This window comes from Argentina silus (genome assembly GCF_951799395.1).
Source record: "Argentina silus genome assembly, chromosome: 6".
Taxonomy (NCBI): Eukaryota; Metazoa; Chordata; class Actinopteri; order Argentiniformes; family Argentinidae; genus Argentina; species Argentina silus.
This window is the reverse complement of record NC_139660.1, coordinates 14,002,809-14,016,313: the sequence shown is the minus strand read 5'-3', so window position 1 is coordinate 14,016,313 and position 13,505 is coordinate 14,002,809. Positions and strand designations below refer to the sequence as shown.

At 40.3% G+C, this 13,505-nt stretch overlaps 3 protein-coding genes across 4 annotated transcripts; 1 reads left to right on the top strand and 2 right to left on the bottom strand.

Annotated features, from left to right (window-relative positions):
* Positions 1-20: 20 nt before the first annotated feature.
* ndufb5 (NADH:ubiquinone oxidoreductase subunit B5) lies at positions 21-2,741 on the bottom strand. Its single transcript, XM_083671753.1, has 6 exons — positions 2,587-2,741; positions 2,074-2,159; positions 1,718-1,784; positions 1,495-1,556; positions 1,126-1,232; positions 21-277 (listed from the first exon to the last, which is right to left on the bottom strand). The coding sequence occupies exons 1-6, from the start codon at positions 2,702-2,704 to the stop codon at positions 157-159; spliced, it is 561 nt and encodes a 186-aa protein (XP_083527879.1). The 5' UTR covers positions 2,705-2,741; the 3' UTR covers positions 21-156.
* Positions 2,742-2,961: 220 nt separating this feature from the next.
* On the top strand, positions 2,962-5,142 carry mrpl47 (mitochondrial ribosomal protein L47; the record flags this gene model as incomplete). The annotated part of the gene is made up of 7 exons (XM_083672596.1): positions 2,962-3,092; positions 3,230-3,378; positions 3,672-3,732; positions 3,832-3,928; positions 4,053-4,183; positions 4,550-4,645; positions 4,845-5,142. The coding sequence occupies 7 exons, from the start codon at positions 2,962-2,964 to the stop codon at positions 4,951-4,953; spliced, it is 774 nt and encodes a 257-aa protein (XP_083528722.1). The 3' UTR covers positions 4,954-5,142.
* A 696-nt stretch (positions 5,143-5,838) lies between these two features.
* actl6a (actin-like 6A) lies at positions 5,839-13,394 on the bottom strand. Of its 2 annotated transcripts, none has more exons than XM_083672541.1 (14): positions 13,244-13,394; positions 12,562-12,638; positions 11,934-12,105; positions 10,634-10,734; positions 10,177-10,274; positions 9,631-9,725; positions 8,752-8,873; positions 7,959-8,048; positions 7,703-7,764; positions 7,471-7,585; positions 7,267-7,347; positions 6,956-7,051; positions 6,707-6,793; positions 5,839-6,501 (listed from the first exon to the last, which is right to left on the bottom strand). In XM_083672541.1, exons 1-14 carry the CDS (start codon positions 13,266-13,268, stop codon positions 6,421-6,423), a joined length of 1,302 nt encoding a protein of 433 aa, XP_083528667.1. In that variant the 5' UTR covers positions 13,269-13,394; the 3' UTR covers positions 5,839-6,420. The 2 variants fall into 2 exon arrangements, with proteins under 2 accessions (XP_083528667.1, XP_083528668.1); XM_083672542.1 differs by having other exon boundaries at positions 8,767-8,873.
* Positions 13,395-13,505: the final 111 nt, after the last annotated feature.

The following is a 13,505-nucleotide window of genomic DNA, read 5'->3' as shown; positions in this document are numbered from 1 at the left end:
AAGATTACAAATATTAAATACTAAGAGACAGACATAACTTTATAGTTTCAGATATATAATTTATTTAACCCATGAAGAAAAAAAATATACAAACAATTCATCAACATGTGATGTTGACAGTTTGGACTGGATACAGTGGGTGGTGATTAGACTGGTTTAATTGTCGGGTGTTGACTTCATGCTGTTGTCGATCAGATTCTTATCCATGGTCTCCTCGTAGAACCAGGGTCCATCTCCCTTCTCCCTCATGTGTTTACGGACCTCCATCTGTTTCAGTCTGCAGACACACACAAGACACAAACAAATTTAACAAACTTTCCTCAGCAACAACAGATAAAGTAAGAGTGTTTTTTTGGAACATTTCTACAAGGTCTTATTTGAAGTAAGGAGTGATATAGCAAACTGTGTGTCTTCTTTTAAATCTCTCTTAAAAAGCTCTCTTTAAACTTGCATTTATTTTATATATTGTTGTTCTTTAAGTGTAAGTATTATTGTGTGATACTGAAATATTATTTTATTAGTCAGTTTTAATTCGTTTTATTTCAATTACTTGCCTGATTCTCAATGATATTTCTTATTTGATTGCTGCTTTCTTTCTGTTTGGAATTGTACATATGCTGATGTATTTCTATGATCTCTTCTCTTGTTTAGTAGCACTTTGTAACCTTGTTTAGAAAAGTGCTATTCAAATAAAGCTATTATTATTATATACAAATAATATTTTTGAGACTATGATATCATCTAACAACTGTGTTTCAGTACAGCAATGCAATCTAGTACTACTTCAAGATCAGTAGCCCTATTTTCCACAGTGGTGACAAAGCTGTGCTTTTCCATAGTCACTTCCGGGCTAAACAATGGAATTAGTATGTGTAGTGCTTTTTCATAAATAAAATTGTCACAAAGTGCTTAAAAGTTACCCAAACATGTTTGCCACCTCACAAACAACTAGAATGTAAACAATCTGGAGATCATACTGGGGCGGGATTTTAAAGCCCATCTGTGGAAATTCAAACAGGCTTGTTTCGCTCTAGGGCTTTGAAGCACTGGCTGGCCGCTGCTAAGCCTTAGTGCGTACTGGCACCACTGTAGAAAGCCGGCTATTTTATATAATGTGACCCTCACCTCATCTCGCCCTTCTCAGCTTCAATCGAGATCAGGGCCATCATTTTCTCATAGTCTTTCACTGGGGAGTCATAGAAGGTCCGCGAGATCCACCTAGTAATAGGGTGCTGCAAGGACAGAGAGAGAGACCACATTCATAATCAAAATCAAGTTCAGCTGACAATATTCATTACACTTAATAATTCTATGACAGTTTAACTATGTGTACCTTAAATAATTAAATACTGTGCATTTCCAAAGCTAACATCTGTACAGCCTGATTTCTGCTCCAGCAATCTTCAGATCAGGGTCATGTTTGTTTTGGTTTAGGGAAGTTTAAAAATGGATTGTAGCATGAGAGAAAAAGCATGAGAAAAAGTGGGCACATACCTTGTAATACTCCCAATGCTCAGGTTCGTAGCCCTCTGGAATTTCAGTCAGCTCAGCCTCACCTTGATTACAAAATAACATATATATTCAGACAGTTTAACATTTATGTCTCATGTGTCCTTACTTGATGAATTAGATTAATCCCAGGCTTGTGTCCCATATCAAAATGAAACATCTCTCAAAGATTAGGCCTAAACTAAGAACAATTTAAATATTCACTTACCGACAAACACATTCACAGATGTCACAATGATAGCTAGTGGAATTCCAGTGAGCAGGACGTAGAATTGCTGGAAAGAGAAAGAGAGGTGTGGGGGGGAGAGGGGCTTTGTCATGTTGCTCTTTAAGATCTGTAAACTCTATTGATGTGTTCTGGACAATTCACTAACTACGTGAGCCAAAATCATTTAGACAAAAAAATAATTAGCTCTTTAACAACAGAGATGAACCACCCTTTATTGGCAGTGCACACTCAAACTACTCCCTTGTCACTGACTGGCATGGCCTAGCTAAATGGCAGATGGGTAATAGCTGTATATAGGTTCTCTGGTAATAGTATAATAGTAGGCCTAATCTCACCAATAGGCGCAGAAACCTCTTGTCATAAAAGGCTGTGGGCTTGACGACAAACATCTGCTTTCCATGTCCCCCCCAACGGACAGCCACTGTAAAACAACGTTTTTAGGACATTAGGGCCCTGAAACACATTAAGGGTAACTGATGATGTCCACATATTCGCTCTGATCAATGTGGTCTACAATAATTAGTCATCTACATGTAGTGAACCTCATTCAGTTCAGGTGTGAGTGTGGCTAACATACCAGAGAGCTAGCTCTATCATTTATTGAGATTTACATGATCATCGAGGACCATAACTCAATAGGAAAAAAATATCAAACACCCAGGAGACAATAAAGATTCGTGACGTTTTTAACGAAATGTGATTCCTGTCAGAGCCCTACGACAGGTTGGGGAGGCATTGTTGGCTAGCTGAAGCTAGCAAACCTTAGGACTAGTTACAAGGTCATAACAATAAATAGCGAGGAGATAGGGAGGAATTATCAACTTTCGAAGCTCTAAATTGCCTTTTACCTTTATCTGTGCGTTGTACAGCCCTGGCGAGTAAATTCGCCCCAGAAATTCCCGATTTAAGAGGACTTAGCCTGGCTGCAAAAGCAGCAACAGACCGTAGAACGCTCATGCCCACCATCACTACTGAGGGCAAAGTGACAGAGCGTTTTGTTGTGATTGGTTCGTTTGACATGTGAAGTTAGAGCAGCCATATTTACCAAGGGAAAATTCTATTCTATTGCTAACAATTTATTTTGAGCTACACATTTTCTATTTGTGATTTTGAAATCGCAGAAATTCTATATTTTCATATTCATTTTGTGTTTTTATTCATTTTAATACATGCCATTCATATATTGTGTGATGCATGCTGGGTAAGGAGGAGTTGCAGCAAAGATGGCGGCGACCTCAGTAGGACGCGTTTTGACACTTTGCAGACAGTTTCAAAATGCTTTTAGGATATCCTCGCCGTTATCAGCTCAACACTCTACTTTCACATTTACCAAATCACAGTCTTATCTTCACAGGTAAGAATCTGGTGCGGTGCATGACATTCAGCTCGTAAACAACAAAGCAGATCATGGCAATCATAATCCATATAGGTCTGATCAATGCCTTTTTATGGCGAGGATACTTCTGAACGATGTGCTCTCTTTACTGCTAGGCAAGCGGCTCCACTCTTGGGCACGAGTTTGACCTGTCATGTGGATACCGTTGGTCAATGTCGGCCACTACACACTACCATCAGCAGAAGGGGACTGGAGGAGTTCTTCGACATACCCGAGAACTGGGGAGAAACCACAGTCAAGTCAGGTAAGAACGTAGCTCCGAGTCCGACGCGACACCCTATCTCCAGTGTCTTGGTATTGGCTTGCGACTTAATTCACCATGAGTGCCCTTCGCCATCGCTTATACAAATTATCTTTATACCCGTCATTATCCGATTCCACTGTGGAAAACTCCAAATTTGGCTCCGCGTATACTAGCAAGTAAACCAGAAGGTGGTTGGCTAAACGCTATAATTGTAAACGAAGAACCGTAGTAGCTATGGTAAGTTACTTTGAGAAGCCCTGATTTAAAATAATTGTTTTCGTCATTGATTGTAGGAGCACCATGGACTGCCAAGCAACTTCGAACAAAAAGTAATGAAGACTTACATAAACTCTGGTAAGTGGTGAATAGTGACACTGAGTCAGCCATGGCAGACTTCCAAACTGTATGTTCACCTATCTAATAAACAACAAAAATATCTTTCTCTTGTGACAGGTATGTGCTCCTGAAAGAGAAGAACATGTTACTTACCCTTGAGCAGGAGGCAAAAAGGCAAAGAATGCAGATGCCAAGTCCAGAGCGCTTAAAGAAGGTAACTTTGACTTTCAGAGGGAAGAAGGAATGGATGTGACTCCTGTAAGTGTCTTTCCAGGTCAAGAGGTACCTTTTGAGAGGAATGTATGCAGTAAAAATGTAGCCTCTGCAAATCTCATCAGATTGACAGATCTATGAAGAGACTAGACACAGTGGTGAAGGAGAGAGAGGATGCCCTCCGCCTGCTCCAGACAGGCCAGGAGAGAGCCAGGCCTGGAGCCTGGAGAAAGAACATCTTTGGAAGAGTATACTGGTATGGACAGATTTCTAGCATACGCTACTAAGTTAATACAAAGACAATAGAGATTAAAGACCCCCTCCAGTTAAAATTGAACATTTTAAGATGAAAATAGAAATTGTGAGTATAAGTATATCAATATACAACAATTTTGGTTCTGTTATCACCTGTCCTTTCCCCCAATCAATTGTCTGCACAAAAACTGCAGAGTGCAGACGCACTGAGAGTTGGATGCTGAACTATGAATCTCAGGGAAACAATAACGGGGAAGAGATGGCTATCCTTGCAGAAATATCAACTCCCTAATATTGTCAGCTTTACCATAGGACATTGAGTCAGAGAATGTAATTTCTTACATTGGGTTGTTGTCTTTGTCTCCAGGAACCGATTTAGAGAATACGCCATTCCTTGGTACATGAACAAGAGATACAAGATAAGACGCTTCCACGCATCACCATTTGTCACCCCCCACCTAAGGTAGGAAACACCGATTGTGTGGCAGCACGTGCATTCAATTTCCCCTACAGTGTAAAATATGTAGCAATACCCACTTAAACCTTTTGTCATGTCATGCATAATTCTTGTTTTCTTGTAAGGAAATTAATGTTGTCTAACTTTTTTGCTCAAAATGGAAAAGCTCTCTTCTGTTATCACAAGTGATCTTTCTTTCTTTCAGGCTCCGTTTAGAGAAACACCTCCGTGCTAGGACTAGGAAGGAGACCCGAGCGAGGCGAAAGCAAGCTGTTCTCTATGAGAAGTTCCCCCAAATAAAGGCCTGCTCATGAGACAAAGGGAATGTCAAAGAAACATCACTCTCCCTCCTGCAATTCAGTGGAATGTATGACTCTGTTTTAGATTAGTTTACACCCTAATGTTCCCCTACCATCAGCTGAGGTCACCAATTTCTGTACTTTTTACACCCCCTGTATCATGATTCATTGATATAAATATGGTTATTCCCTATTAAAACATATTGGAAAAAATGAATGACAAGCTGTTGTCACCACTCATTGTAAGACAGTGCCCACCTGTGGGGAGATAATGAGAAAGCCAACCACTGCAGCCTAAAACTATTTAAAGGGATATTACACTCAATACAACTTAAGTCCCTGATTCACCCAGACAACATTTTGCTCACAGATATTTATTAGTCATGCTTTTGTTTCTATAGGGCCCGGTTAATTCTGTCATATAACCTTATGTCTATAACGTTACAGACACTGAAATTCAACTCCTGTTATGACAGTAGCACCCAGTAGAAAACACTATATTCATGTATCACACTACATTCAGCTTTGTTTGGATGTATCACAATGACATTTAAAATGGTATGATTGTGTGAGAAAATGTTCTCAAATCTACTTAAATCTTTCTCTTTAGAAGTTGAATTCAAAAGGGGCTGTATGTCAACAGGCTATTCAGTGGCTTTTGGTGAGTTGACATTTTCAGTTTGAATGGAGCCGTATGGAAAGTGTCAATATCTAGACAAGAGAAATGTACCTACAACTGTAGGTGAATAATCTACAGCCAAGATGAGTGGAAAATCATGTTTGGTTGGTTGCATTGTAAGTAGAATATCCCTTAAAGCAAAAAAGCTAATATGATTCTTGCCAGACTGAAGAATACTTACCAATGTGAATGAATTGTGTAACAAAACAGTGGACAATTACTAAACAAAAAATGACTTTATTTTCAAAAGACAGCAAATAGCCAATGATATAAACATAAGTGAAATTAAATACAGATTTCATTTGAAGGGAATAGTTATCTTATCCAGAGTGAAACTTACTGACAGTAATTCAATGGTTAGATCCAATAGGATTCAAGGTTTGATCACCTTGAATAAGCTTATTGACTACCCAAAAACAAAAAGGCATTGAAGACAAATTACATTCATTCATTCATTCATTGACAACAAAACATTGGATAATGTACATACACTAACACAGTCTTAACCTGACAAAAGGATTGATATCAAAATATCAAGTAATTGTACAGACAGTAACATCACAGGGTTAAAAGGAGCATTTTCTCCTCTTAATGGCAATGGAATATGTGACAGTCGGTTAAATTCAATGTTTTCTACATAAAATCATGAAGACAGACTGTTTAAAAAAAGAAAAAAAAAACGAAGAAAAAAAAAACCCTACAAAAACAGCGACCATCCTTGGATGTTCCTGAGTCCACGGAAAAGGGTTAAACTAGATGTGTTGTTGATGTCCTAGAGGTGGCAGAATGGTTTTGGCAGTCGATCAAGGGCACTTCCTGTCCACACACTGCTTCCCGCCTTCCTCATACTCCTGTTTTGAGATCCACATCTGCTGGAAGGTTCCCTGGGAGAGTTAAAGATAACTTGTTTTTAACAATATGAACCTATATTTCAAAGCATTTAGGTCAATTAGGCCAAAGTATGTAGGAACACTCACTGGACTGTAATTATGTAATCAAAAGATCTTAATCAGGCCAACAGACATGAGCAAGAGAGCAAAAGCAGTGTTATACAGTAGAACCAATAGTGCTGTGATTGACAGGACTCACGAGTGACGCTAAGATGGATCCACCTATCCAAGCACTGAACCTGCGCTCCACCGTCGTGTTGTTGGCTATCAGCTTCAGCCTCATGCTCTGGACAGAAGAGAAAAGACATGTTACACCATTGAGAGGAAACCTGTTGTTGAGTTAACATTTCTGCCTGACTACTGCTTGCTTAAACATTGGATGAAGTAATGAGAACTACAAATATAAATATAAAAAGGGAAAACCAGTCTGGTTTTGGACAGTACTCACTGGGGGGGTCTTCTGAGAGAGTTCTCTGTTGAGTCGGTCTGTGAAGCCATTGATGAGCGTGTTCCCACCCGTGACCACCACACTGCCGTAGAGCCCCTGCAGCAAAGGTCAGCACTGTATCATCTCTTTAGTTTAGTGGCCAAAGATACATTTTCAGCCATAACTTGAACATCAACACCTCAATAATGCTAAATATGTTACATACGCTGCTTATTTTGTACTAAGTATCCATACAATTACTTACTTAAAAACACCAATATTAGCCTATTATCTAAAAAGGCAAAGCGGCAGGTCCTGATGTGGGTACTCACCGGCCGGATGTCAATGTCACACATTCCCACGCTGGTAGTTACAACATGGCCTACCCCCAACATGGTGTTGCCAGACAGACCCTGTGGAGGGGAACCGGGACTGAGGGTTAGAACAACACAGACTATTCTGACAAAATAGATTTTTATTTAAGGACTGGTCAAAAAAAGGGGGTTTATGGAGTGAGCAATTGGCAGGATTCTCACCTTGGCATTGGAGGGGTCAAAAAGACCCTCTGGAATCTTCAGTCTCTCTGCCCCAAAGTCACAGTTGTATCCATTGGGCAGCTCATAGTGGACCGTGGGCATCTGGGCTGCCACTCTGTGGAAGAGAAGGTTAGTTACAGTTTAACTCAATTGGGTGGGTGGCAGAAGTGTTGTGTGGTGGGTTTTGTGGGAAATGGTAGAATGGAGAATATGGTGGACTGAACAGACTTACTGTTCGTCATATGGAGAGTCTGAAACCTGCAACACGGAAGCTTGGAAATCCTGGATCACAGTCTAGAGATGAGATGAAAGAAAAAACAGTCCATAGCTTACATGTCCCGGCAATAACGACAATACTCAAAAGATATTTTTCCCAGTCATGCACAAACTAACACAGAGGTATATGATCACGCCTTTATGAGCCCTACAATATTGCATCTACCACCTACGAGGAGGAACTATTGATGATTCTACTCATTGCTGCTTACATTACACATGTAGTTATGCCAGGAGCGGGTGACTTGAGGTAGTTTCTCCTTCTTCTTCCAGCTGGCAGGGGCTCCTTCGCGTACTGCGTCCTGCAAAGAGAAACACTGAGGTTGGCAGTATGTATTCATCATGGAGGAGGAGGAGGAGGAGAATGGGGTGATAAGTGAGGGAAGAGAGGCACACAGTAGCATAATGATGAAGATGGAGAAAAAGTGAAAATTCCTAGGGGTCTGGTCTCTATCATGGTATCTTCCAGGGCATCTTCTTATTCTCTGCCTTCTTTTTTATTTTATTTGGCCATATGATGACATGCATTTCCATCAGTTCAATTGGATTCAGTTGTGTGATAAAGGACAATTTCAGTTGACACAGCATTAATATTTAGGGCTTTTGATATGGAGTATAAAATGTCAATTTTATGCTAATGCATGTAGTGTACGGGAGCCAAAGGTCAGAGTTAGAGCATTGCCACTGTATTGATCATCATCAAATTACACATCAACAAAGATAGACACACAATGGCATTAATGTTGCATGCATATACATTTGCATTTATATACCTCAAAATCCCATTGTAATATACAACAATACAAGTTATTTGAAGACAAATCAAAGAGACACAGGGTGATTTAACTGACATGCAATGGGTAGGTGTCGATGAGACGACATGTAAACAAAGATATGTTAAAATGTCTAGCAAGTTCTGTACTTACAACATCCCACCACCGTAACTTGAATAATAGCACCAAAAAGTGAGATGTGGAATCTCTGAAATGAGTAGTTTTGACTTACTTTAGCAGGTCTCACCTTTGATGCAATCATGTAAGGAGGGACTATTTCAACATTTAACTCTTGAAATAGTTCTCTACATTGCATACTCATAAAGTCCCCAGCGAGGGGAGACTTGACGATGCCTGAAAGAGAAGAGAACATGTCAACACAATTCTGAACTACCTGGTAGCAAGTGGTGCTTGTTAAAATGGATCTAACTCATTACTGCATTATTACCATTTTGTCATGTTATTACTAAGTTTCTGTATTGTAAAAGGAAGTGCAGCCCCAAAAAACTTTGCTCTTGCCCTTAACGACCCTAACATAATATGCTTTCCCAAATTAACATTCTCTCATATCATATCAACTAAGTTACTCCATTGATTTCTCAGTGACACCATTTACTATTAATATGCCAGTTGGGGCTCTTGTACTGTTCTCTTCAGTCTTGTGTTTCACTGCAGCTGCTACTCAAATGGCATCACTGCAGAAAGCTGAGCCCTTAAGGTTCATCTAATATGGTTGCCATTTCCTCCAAATATTTATCTTAAATATAAGCAGATGATTTACAATGTCAAACCCTCATTGTGTTTCTTGTCGCAGAAAGGGAGAAAGGGAACAGTGGTGTCCCTCCCTTCCCACAAAGTTGAAGCATTCAAAACCAAACAAATCCTGGCATTAAAAGTGATTAATCTGCTTGTGGGGAGTGCTTTTCAATACATGTATTTATATGTATATATTTCTGAGATAACGCTGTGACAGAAATCTGTTGATGACATCGGTACTCTTGAGCAGATGAGCATGAATTGAAACAGGTTGGTCATCCTGGGCCTGAATGGCAACTCAAATAAAACCAAGTGAAATGACAGCATAAGAGACAGTAGAGAGGTGGATGTTCACCTTGCTGCAGTACGTAACCATCGTGCACTGGAATGGCTGTCGTGTGTGTGGCTCCGCTGTCTAGTACCAGCCCTGTGGATCGCCCGTTGGCAAAGCTGAGATATTCAGAGTTAAGGGAATGCAGGGCATGGTTCAACAGTAATGAGCTGCCATGTCTTTGAAACCAATATTTGTGTAATCATACCAACATTACCACACTACGGTCTTGCCATTGGAAAATAACTGACCTGGCGTTGTTCCCCAAAGCTTGTACCACTGTGTAGCACATCTTTCATCCATTGCCTACAATGTGCTACAAAGCTTTCGGGAAACTCATCCCAGTAGTCATTATAAATAGTAGATGGTCCAAATTTGCTCTTATGTCAGTTCATGACTAATGTTTTTGGGGGGTCTACCGTTGTTAAGCACTTAAGCACTGTTGTAAAAAGGGCTATACAAATACATTTGATTGATTATGTGATCAACAATGTCCTTTATCCTCCAACACCATCCCCATTCCATTCAAACCCACTATCTTAGGTGGCGTATAGGCAGCTTTGAGGATACGAGGACAACACCGCAGTTTTGCACAGGAAGAAGGCAGGAATATTGTAGTGCTCAAACATCAGCTCAGTTAGCTTCTCACGCTTTGCTCGCGTGTTCCACTGCATATAGAAGAAAAAGAGAGGAGAGAATAAGAAAATAATGAGGTCCATGTATTGCAATACATTTTCAGAGCACAATGTGCAAGCAGAACAGCATAGTCTAATTTTATAAAAACAGTTATAATATCACAGAATGCCTCCCTAGTGGTTGGTTGAGATTCCAAATCAGACTTGAGCCACTTCAGAAATTGAGGGCACTGATTGGAGATGTGCCCCCTAGTCTACAAGGCAAAACTATAAGTGGGCACTATTCAGGCTTCTGACATGAACTTCAGACATCTAGGGACTGATGATGAACAATGTACCCTACTTATGAACAACATGGACATTGGACAGCAAACCAAACAAGAGTTGCTTACCGAGGCTTCTGACATGAGCACAGGGTGCAGGCTGGGCTCCGACTTGAAGTGCATCTTGTAGGTGTGATCTAGAATGGCCTGGAAGCTATCCCAGTCCTCAACTACACAGAGGGGAAAGAGAAAACTGAGAGATGCATAAACTTGGTTTTTGAGACTGTTCCATTATACACAATCCTAGGTAGGTATTTTTCATTGCACTATACTATTTTTGTGGAACAGCAATAGGGGGGCATATTTACAGGCAAAGAAAAACAGGCCTACTCTTAAAAGACTAATGTGTGTGCATAGCATTCATCACAAAATTGAAAGGTAATGTTTCATCTTTGTTGCTGGGTCGGAATACTGGAGAAAGTAGATGGATGAACCTTGATAATTTCAGCAAATATGAAAATGTTCCAGGTCAGCACTCTAAGGGGGTCTCTGGTCCCACAGTGCAGTTCTGCTGCAATTAAGCTTGGTGTCACACTTTTCTCTAAATAGCCCAACTCCCCTGGACTGGATTCACATTAACATCAGTCAGGTCATCGAACAAGCATACTTCCTCCATACCGACAGCTTTGAATGATCAACCACTAGCAAGCACATCCACAAGCATCTTACGGGGTAAAAATATGCAGAAATTCTAGTGCATCTTTTGTTTACAGTCAATAGCCTTCCAAGGAACACAAGACAAATATAAATTGATGTGTGGTTAAAATGGCAATGCAATGACAATGCCTAAGAGGACAATAAAGATATATGCTAAATACAATTTAAACACAACCAACACCCAGGGCCCTAACAGACATAAACCAACAAGGCCACCACCTTGTTTTTTCATTTATCCTTTTATATCAGAAAATAACCTGGTATTTTTACTGAACTGCTTCAATAACATGTCAGCACCATGGACAGTTCTAGAGGAACACACTTATCAACTAATCCACAACGGTGTCAGACCAATGACCAAAGCATATTTTTTTTATAACCTCCACTAGTTATCATTTTAAAGTCAATGTTAATGAGCAGATAGACTATCTAATCAGTGAAAAGCTCACCACTCTTGAAGCTCACCTCACAGAGCTGACAAATATCCTCTCTCAAAACAGTGTCATGATAGTATATTGAAAAGAAAATAATAATAATTCACTGGTCAAAGTATTACCACTATAACTTAGGCAGAGTACCCCTAATCTGCTCAGCATCTCACCATCAGGCTAGCACTTGCTCTACCAAGTACCCACTTTTTGAGGATTTTGTTTCATCAGAGCAGAATGCTCCCAACACAATTGTGACACAATGTCCATGGGGGAGGACTCACTCATGCCATTTTTGAGCGGCGACATGACTTCCATGTTCTCACGGGCCACCCGCAGCTGGTTGGTGTCTATGTAGTAGGTGGTGCCCTGCTTGCCCTTGTCCCCATCTGTCTCCATCGGAGTGCTGCCATCCTCTCTGTCCAGGGTCACACCAATCACTGTGGGGAAGTCGGCCTGCCCAGTTCCCAAATGAAGTGTTCAGTGTGAAGAACGCTACTGCCAATTCTAAAATACTGGGCTAACTTAGAGTCATAGCACTGGAGAATACACTAATACTGTGTAGCGGAGGTGATTTGGAATTTGTAAATCTCCCAAAAGGTTGACATTACTGCAAGCAGTTTCCCATTTTCCTGAAGACTACTTTGTTTGCATTATGCTACATCAGCAGTGACATTTGAATTTGACAAGTGAATTTGCCTGGTTTAATAGTAGAAATAGTTGATAATCTATTTCAAAAGATAGTGCAAATGGAAGTATGATAAGTGCACAAGAATGGACTAAACTCAATTCATGCTCACAGTCTCCTGGGTCACAGTCCTAATTTCCTGACATTGATGTACCCTCCAATAGAAAATGAATATGCAGGAGGAGGATGCATAGTTAATCAGGTCATCAGAATGGTACACTTACCTTGGGACAATCTTCTCCAGCATAGCCAGCTCTCACAGAGTAGGACCCTATATCAAACACCAAGGCTCCAACCTCATCTGCAGAAAGAATTATAATACATTAATACAGAACAACAATAACTAGTTAAATAGATTTTCGAGCTTGGAGCAACTAATTCAAGGGCTGGCTAACTCAGACTAGCTTCCTATCTAGTTACTTCACTGACTAGCTAACGTAACTATTTACATGACTACTACGTAACATTAACTTAACGGGGAACAACTCAGCTGGCTATATTGCTTTCCAACTTCATAAGACACTAATGTTTGGATAGTTCGCGATCTTCCCACGGCTGAGTTTGGAAACTACAGCTGAAATCTCATATCTGCGGCAGAGCGGTTTAGCAAGCCATTCATTAGCTATGACGCTAGTACCAGCAGCTAGTATACGTTGGCAAGCTGCTGTCTGCTGATTAGCTAGTTAACGTTGTATTATTCACAGCTAAACAAAAGGGAACTGTTAACTCCACGATTCTTTTAACGCACGGCTAGACATTAGCTAGAAAGCTGTACAGAAAACCATCAGAAGCAACACTCGCTAACTAGCTAGCCAGCTAGCTGTATGTAGTAGCATTCAGAGCGAGTACAACGGAACAACGTGGCGAGTTCATTCATTTCTTTTTTTTCTTCAAAATCATACTCACCGCCTCCATACACTCCTCCGCTCATCCTCTCAAATAATGGAAGAAGAAAATATAACTTTTTGAAAAATACGATAGAAGAAATACACCGATGCTAAACGTTTAATCACAACAAAAGAAAACCATCAGCATAAAGCAACCTAACTGGGCGCCATTCAACTTTTGGTAGGCTATCCAATCAAAATTGACAACGGCATTACTACACCCGCCTCTGTCCGTGACCTCACCGTCAAGTTAACGTGAGAGGAAATGGCAGTGTACTACA

What these genes read in the sequence shown, in the direction of transcription:
- actl6a (XM_083672541.1), bottom strand. Translation starts at nt 13,268, where the DNA reads ATGAGCGGAGGAGTGTATGGAGGCG. An exon ending in AAAACTGCGGTGTTGTCCTC is followed by an intron (nt 9,726 to 10,176) that starts GTATCCTCAAAG and finishes TGAATATCTCAG; the next exon opens with CTTTGCCAACGGGCGATCCA. An exon ending in GTGACATTGACATCCGGCCG is followed by an intron (nt 7,052 to 7,266) that starts GTGAGTACCCAC and finishes CCTTTGCTGCAG; the next exon opens with GGGCTCTACGGCAGTGTGGT.
- ndufb5 (XM_083671753.1), bottom strand. Translation starts at nt 2,704, where the DNA reads ATGGTGGGCATGAGCGTTCTACGGTCTGTTGCTGCTTTTGCAGCCAGG. An exon ending in ATCTGTGAATGTGTTTGTCG is followed by an intron (nt 1,557 to 1,717) that starts GTAAGTGAATAT and finishes TTTGTAATCAAG; the next exon opens with GTGAGGCTGAGCTGACTGAA. An exon ending in AGCATTGGGAGTATTACAAG is followed by an intron (nt 1,233 to 1,494) that starts GTATGTGCCCAC and finishes CTGTCCTTGCAG; the next exon opens with CACCCTATTACTAGGTGGAT.